At 37.2% G+C, this 7208-nt stretch overlaps 1 protein-coding gene across 1 annotated transcript; it reads left to right on the top strand.

Moving 5' to 3' along the window:
• Positions 1-5730: 5730 nt before the first annotated feature.
• Positions 5731-6681, top strand: LOC107129581 (olfactory receptor 10C1-like). Its single transcript, XM_015449690.3, has one exon. It carries the CDS (start codon positions 5731-5733, stop codon positions 6679-6681), a length of 951 nt encoding a protein of 316 aa, XP_015305176.3.
• The last annotated feature ends 527 nt before the right edge of the window (positions 6682-7208 follow it).

Below are 7208 nucleotides of genomic sequence, written 5' to 3'. Positions count from 1 at the left end.
AAATTCCAAAGAGGACATTGTGCCTATTTTATAAGGGGGTTATACTAAGGGTAATTTCCTACCCAAATGACACTTTCCTCTTCCTTATTCCTTTTCCTTTATATCATTTAAACGATATATATTCACTACCATACTTACTTTTCTTTAAAACTAGGTACCTTACCGAATTCGTTATCTTTCCTAATATATACTTTTGCTTCTCTATTTTGTTATGTTTACTTTTGATAGGAAAAAGCGGATGCTTTGTGAAACTCATTTGTGACTAGAAGATTATGATAACTTATTAGTTTGAATCTTTTCTAATAATCAGTATAAATATTAACTTCATCAACATAATGTGACATGATAGTTGCTTGTGTAGTTTTTTTAACTATTTTTGATGATTATTATGCTTAATTCATATAAAAGTTAAAATCTGAATATTTTAACAGTTTAGAGTGATCAAAGAATTGGTTGCAATAGCACATTTCACATTAATTCATATTGTACTGTGTGCACAGCCTGTGATAGCAATTAATACAGGTTAGTTTTACTTAACTGTTAATTAATCTGCCTTTTATATTTACTACTTTTGCTTCCCAAGTGAGACAGATCTGTCCATGAAAATCAGGAAGTGGTTGAGAGATTCAGTCAAACTGCTTCCTGATATTCTCCAGTGAGAAGACAATGTAAGTCCCTAGGGAGGAGTGTGGCAGGATAGGGATTCAAAACACAGAGAGAACTGAAGTATGACGTATTCATATCCCATTGCTTTTTAGGAAGAATTATGTAATCCTTATGTAACTAGCACAGCCTCTCTCTCTCTCTTCCTGTGAGTGAGTGTGTGTGTGTGTGCGCGTGTAGCTGAGGGCATTGCTAGAAGGGATGTGGTGCACTCTCACGAGGCACCCAGTCTTCCTGAGATCAGATACTGTCTCTGACTGCAACAAAGTCTTCTCAGCACATTCTCAGGAGTGAAGATGGGGCAGATTTACATCGTCTGAATTTGGGAAGTTATAAGGAGCTGGTGCAGAGAAAATCAGGAAGTGGTTCATCAGAAGCAAAAATCATCTATTTTTTTCTCTCAAATGTTATGATTAAAGGTATGCAACATAGCTGATGCCTTAAGAAAAGAGGGCTGTGGAAGACAGTGAATTAAGGTGTAAAAATGTACAGCCAATACCTAAAGAAATTGTCAGTTCAGGTCATTATTTAAATTAGTTATTTTTTCTTTCTCTGAAGTACAACTCAGCTTCTTAGTACTCCTGTCACAAAATTGCCATAAGTTGTTCTAAATTAATTATTTCATAGGACATTGACATAGCTCTTATTTTTGGGGAATGGACATACGATTATCTTGTACATGGTAATTCTGTCAAAAGATTAAGCAGTTTCTAAGGGGTTAAGATATCACCCAGTTAAACATTAAGTCCTTGATGAAGTGACTATGGGGAAATAGTAGAAAACAATGGGTGGTCCTATCCATAATTTTTAATAACTAATTTACATAAATTATATGCACTTCTAAAGTGTTTAAAAGGATTGTATCATAATTAAGGTTAACATTTATTGTATTTTGTATGCCAGAAAGTGCATTAAATGTTTTAGATACAATATTTAATAGTGTATCACATGTTTTCTTTCTGCTGATAAGAAACAGAGAAACACTTCACCATGAAAACAGATGAACTAAGGGACTGAGCCAGGTAAGGAACACTTCTAAATATGCAGAGCCAACCTAAAATGAATGACTTGTGCTGGATTATTTCCAAAGTATAACTATGGAGAGTGTGTTCATCTTAGATCTGGAGTCTGTGTAAGGTGGCATGAGGATAAGTCATTGACCTATCAAAATTAACTTACGTCCTTCCTCTGTCTTTTTCATAAATCCAACCACTGAAAGTTCATCTTCTTATTGAAACTTTCAGAAACTTTCCAGTGTTTAGTGCCAACTTAAGGTTTTGTAACATTAAATAATAATCTATAAAACATAATTTATCAATGGGTGTGAAACCCCATCTTTTCAGATTATGTCACAGTGCCAATTTGAATGACTTGATTACTGACTCTTAATATAGATTATTTTATAGGTTGATGGTAACAGAATATTCCATGCAATGTCCTATGAGTTCATTAATATGAGGCTTTAAAGGGCAGAAGTTTTGCATTTTAATAGCTATTTCTTACTTTTTATTCATGGTTTGCTTCTACAATGTTTGCATATTTATTTATTTATTTATTTAGAGAGAGGGTCTCACTCTGTTGCCCAGGCTGGAGAGTGGGGGTGAGTTCTTGGCTCACTGCAACCTCTGCCTCCTGAGTTCAAACAATTCTGCCACCTCAGCCTCCTGAGTAGCTGGGACTATAGGCAATCGCCACCGTGCCCGGCTAACTTTTGTGTTTTTTTGTAGAGACAGGGTTTCACTATGTTGGCCAGACTGGTCTCGAACTCTGGACCTCAAGTGATCCACCTGCCTCAGTCTCCCAAAGTACTGAGATTACGGGGATCAGCCACTGTGCCTGGCCTGTTTGCGTTTTTAAATCAAAACAATTCATCAAGAAAACCAGAAAGATAGAATGCTTCATCATTCTATCTTTACAAAGAAACGATAAATCAGAAATTTTAGGTCAAGAAAACGTATCAGATGAGAGACAGAAGCAATATCCACGCCAAATTGTTCTACTACCTACCAACGTTTCTGCAGGCCCCTGACAGTTCTTCTTCCAAAGGTAGTGATGAAAATAAAACATTTTTGGTATGTTTACAAAGCTGACCTCTACTATATAGACCTCAGCGTGCCTAGACTAGGGTCAATAGGTGAGGAGTCCTAAAAAACAGTAGAAAGTGTAATTAAAAGTCAGATTTTACCTAGTTCAGTGCTATTTTGAGTGATAGGAAGGGAGAGGAGAATTTTGCTACATTTGTTTGTATTCTCACTTTCAGTGAGTCCCATACATTTATTTTTATACGATTTGGTATTTATTCCTAGATAGAATACCATGCATTGTCAGTTACCTTGGAAGTACTCACAGACATTCACTATGTCTGATATTGTATACTTTTTAGTTGTTATTACTGAACTTTGTTAGATTTTAAACTGTACTTATCATTGGATGCATGCTTTCATTCATCCTGTGAGTCTTAAAAGTATCAAGCGATTTGCAGAGTGCATCAGCCTTTGTGGTCAGTCTTCACTGTGTCCGACCCACTACTAGGTGCCTCCTGTTCCCCAACACCCACTAACTAACCCTCATCCCCAACACAGACATTTGCATTTGTTGTACACCCTCTAAATGGGACAAGGGTTTTTATGAAAGGAAATCTTCATCTTATCACCAGTTAAGAAACAATCAGACATTCTTCTTTCCTGACTGGATTTTCCTTTTTGTCCTTCCATCAGTGCCACTGAAAAAACTATGGAAATAGTCACTTTGGAAATAAGGAAATACAATGGGTAAGATATATAGCTGCACATTTAACTGACAAGTGAGATGACAAACCTTCTACATACAGAGCTTTCTATGAAACTGCATTATATATTATTGAATAATTAATCAATTTAAGGAAATCTTTTGTGTTCACACACATGCACAGAAAGATAGGTAGGCTATTGTCTCAGTTTTCTTTGGCTCAGCCTGAAGTGAATTGTGTTGCTTCATGAGAAATATAAATATTAAAATTAACTGCAATGCAAGGACAATGTTTATACAGGCTTTACTATGTGTGTGAATGCTTTATAATAGACTACTCAATGTGCAGGCAATTCTTCCAATAGCCATATGTCTTGAGGGTCCATGCAATCATGCAGAGTTGCTGCTTCATATTTAACAGTATTTTGATTAATCCACTTGTTCTTCATCTTTAACTTTTTAGTTAAAAGTTGCTTAGGTGAATAGTACTCAATTTAATAGATTTAAATGATCTATAATATACAACTATTTTTCCCTAAGACATAGCATTCAGGTGGCATGTTTATGTATGTATGTATGTGTGTTTGTATTTCTTGCATTTCTTCTCTCCATGATGGTAGATGAATAGACAAAGATATAAAATAGAGATGAAGATGTTGAATAGAAGGAACAATTAGGAATTGTGTTGTAAAATTTCCCAATAGGTAAAATAGAGGAAGATAAACGTATTGCGACAGTACATATGTGTATATGCACTGCTATACCTGGTACTTACTGAGCACCTAATTACTTTCCTAAGTGATTGTGGGAATTAACTTAATCATCACAGTAATCTCATGAGGAATCCAAACTGCAGTACACCAACTGCAAGGAATATTTTGTCAAGAGTAGATAATTATTAGGTTGAGAGAAAAATAACTGTAACATTTGAGATTCTTGAGGGAGACCAGATTTAATTTCAGAAAATAGAATATGTACCTATGGGCAGAATATATAAGCAGCCATAGTAAAACTTAGCATTAAAAATTTTTTTTCATTACATGAGATCTTAATTGTTAAGGGTGCTAGGTATAATGGCAAGCAAAAATAAATAAATGAAATCCCAGATGCAGTACCTGTGTCTGGGGCTATTGTCAGGAAGAAATTAGCAAGTAATTGTCACCAGAGTGGTAAAAGTGCTATCACAGCTGTTATAGGGTGGTGAAAACACAGCGGGGTTGGAAGGGGGGTCATGTAACTGACTACTATGGGGATGAAGGCGAAGGGGAGTCAGAAAGAGTTTCCAGAAAGAAGACAAAACTATGCTGGAACTTGAATATTGATAGGCGGTTTACTAGGTGGACAATTAGTGAAGCAAATGTCCAGCCCCCATGGGAAAATGAGCACAAACAAAAGAAAGTATGTGTAAGCAAGGCATATACTCAGCATGCAAGTAATTTGATATAACTGTAACATGAGGCCCATTTGGGTAAGGGATGAAATAAAAGTTTCTATCAATTGTCAGTGGCCCAGCCCATAGATTTTCACGAACCTTATTAAGCACTTTGAATTTTCACTTGCAGGCGATGGTAATTTTTATTTAGCAAAGAGCAGTCTGATAGAGAAAGAGTGGCAGACGAGAAATATTAAAAGCAAAAACATTAGTTGCTATGACAAAAATTATCTAAGCAGTACAATATAGACAGGATTTGAATGGCTGTGATGCAACGTTCACATGGTTGTCCCTTCTTGTCTTTCACATCTTAGCTCACGCTCCTCATTCTCAAGAATCCTCTCTGACCACCTAATCTCAATTGGTTGGCCATCAGGACATGCCCTCGTTTTAATTCTCTGTATCATAGCAATTATTTATTGATTGAATAATTAATTTGTTTTACTGTACTAAAGTATAATTTCCATTTGGGGAGAAATGCTTTTTGTTTATTGCTGAATCCCAAGATCGACAACAGTAACTGCAAAATATTCTGGCTCAATACTTGTTGAATGAATGAATGAAGAAAGCAAGTCAGTGTCAAGATAAATGGATAGGTACAAGAGGCCCTTTATTTGGTAGTATTTGACAACTGATTAAAGGAAGGGATGAAGGGAGAATTGAGCTAAAATTAACGTTTTTAAATTTTATGCTTGGTGATTATATTTTGGACAAATCAACTGAGATAGTGAACACAGAATAAGATTTGGTTTGAAAAGGTATGGGGATGAGTGTAATTTTTGAATTTTATAATGCAGGTAAGAAATTCATTTCTCTGATTTACTAAAACTCCTAAAAAGTAATAATGACTTATTTCCCTCATCCAAAGGAATCTTTTTAGTGACTTTGGTGTTTCTCTTTCCCAGGTCATGAGTCTTAATTGTTCCATGTGGCAGGACAACAGCATGTCTGTCAAACACTTTGCGTTTGCCAAATTCTCTGAGGTCACTGAACAGTGTTTCCTTCTATTTACCCTCATCCTACTCATGTTCTTAGCATCACTGACAGGCAATGCTCTCATAGCCCTTGCTATCTGGACCAACCCAGTCCTCCACACCCCCATGTACTTTTTCCTGGCCAACTTGTCTCTCCTGGAGATCGGCTACACTTGCTCAGTCATACCCAAGATGCTGCAGAGCCTGGTGAGCGAGGCCCGAGGAATCTCTCGGGAGGGTTGTGCCACACAGATGTTTTTCTTTACATTGTTTGCTATCAGTGAATGCTGCCTTTTGGCAGCCATGGCGTTTGACCGCTACATGGCCATATGCTCCCCACTGCACTATGCAACACGAATGAATCGTGGAGTGTGTGCCCACTTGGCAATAGTTTCTTGGGGAGTAGGATGCATGGTGGGCCTGGGCCAGACAAACTATATTTTCTCCTTGGACTTCTGTGGCCCCTGTGAAATAGACCACTTCTTCTGTGACCTCCCACCTATCCTGGCACTCGCCTGTGGGGACACATCTTATAATGAAGCTGCAGTCTTTGTCGTGGCAATCCTTTGCATTTCCAGCCCATTTTTACTGATCATTGCTTCCTATGGCAGAATTCTAGCTGCAGTGCTGGTCATGCCCTCACCTGAAGGCCGCCGTAAAGCTCTCTCCACCTGTTCTTCCCACCTGCTTGTAGTAACACTCTTCTACGGCTCAGGATCTGTCACCTACTTGAGGCCCAAGGCTAGCCATTCACCAGGAACAGATAAACTCCTAGCTCTCTTCTACACAGTGGTGACATCCATGCTGAACCCCATCATCTACAGCTTACGGAACAAGGAAGTTAAGGCAGCTCTCCAGAGAACCGTGGCAAGGAAAAACTTTTGACCCATAGTTAGGTACCAGAGGACTTTGAAAATTTGCTTCTTGGAAAAGATGTACAAACAGCCTAAAATTTAACAAACAGACAAAAAGCTGTGTACTCTCCCACATGTCTTGTAAGGAACTTCTTTAGTTACAGTGATGGTAATTTTTGAGTCATCTCTGTAGTTAGAGTATAAAATTACCAGTTTACACCTCAGAAGCCAGGTAAATTTTCTCACACTACACGCTTAGGCATTTTCTAGCCCCTGATGGGCCTATCTGACTTTTGCTTTGGTCACAAGGGGGTGTGTTCTTAAAGGTGCCTGTCCCCTATGATTCTTAATTACCTAATAATTCTAGAAAGTTTATTATTTCTTTCCCTAAAAATGTCTTAAAATTCAACTTTAATTATTGGTACATAGAGTCAAATAATTATTTTTGTGATTTGCATGTAACTATAAAATATGTAAACATTAAAAAAAAGCACCCTCTTAAGTTTCAGAAGCATTTGTTACAGAATATTGAAAGAAAAATATGGGCAATTTTTACTG

This window comes from Macaca fascicularis, chromosome 4 (assembly GCF_037993035.2).
Source record: "Macaca fascicularis isolate 582-1 chromosome 4, T2T-MFA8v1.1".
NCBI lineage: Eukaryota > Metazoa > Chordata > Mammalia > Primates > Cercopithecidae > Macaca > Macaca fascicularis.
This window is presented reverse-complemented; position numbering and strand designations above follow the sequence as displayed.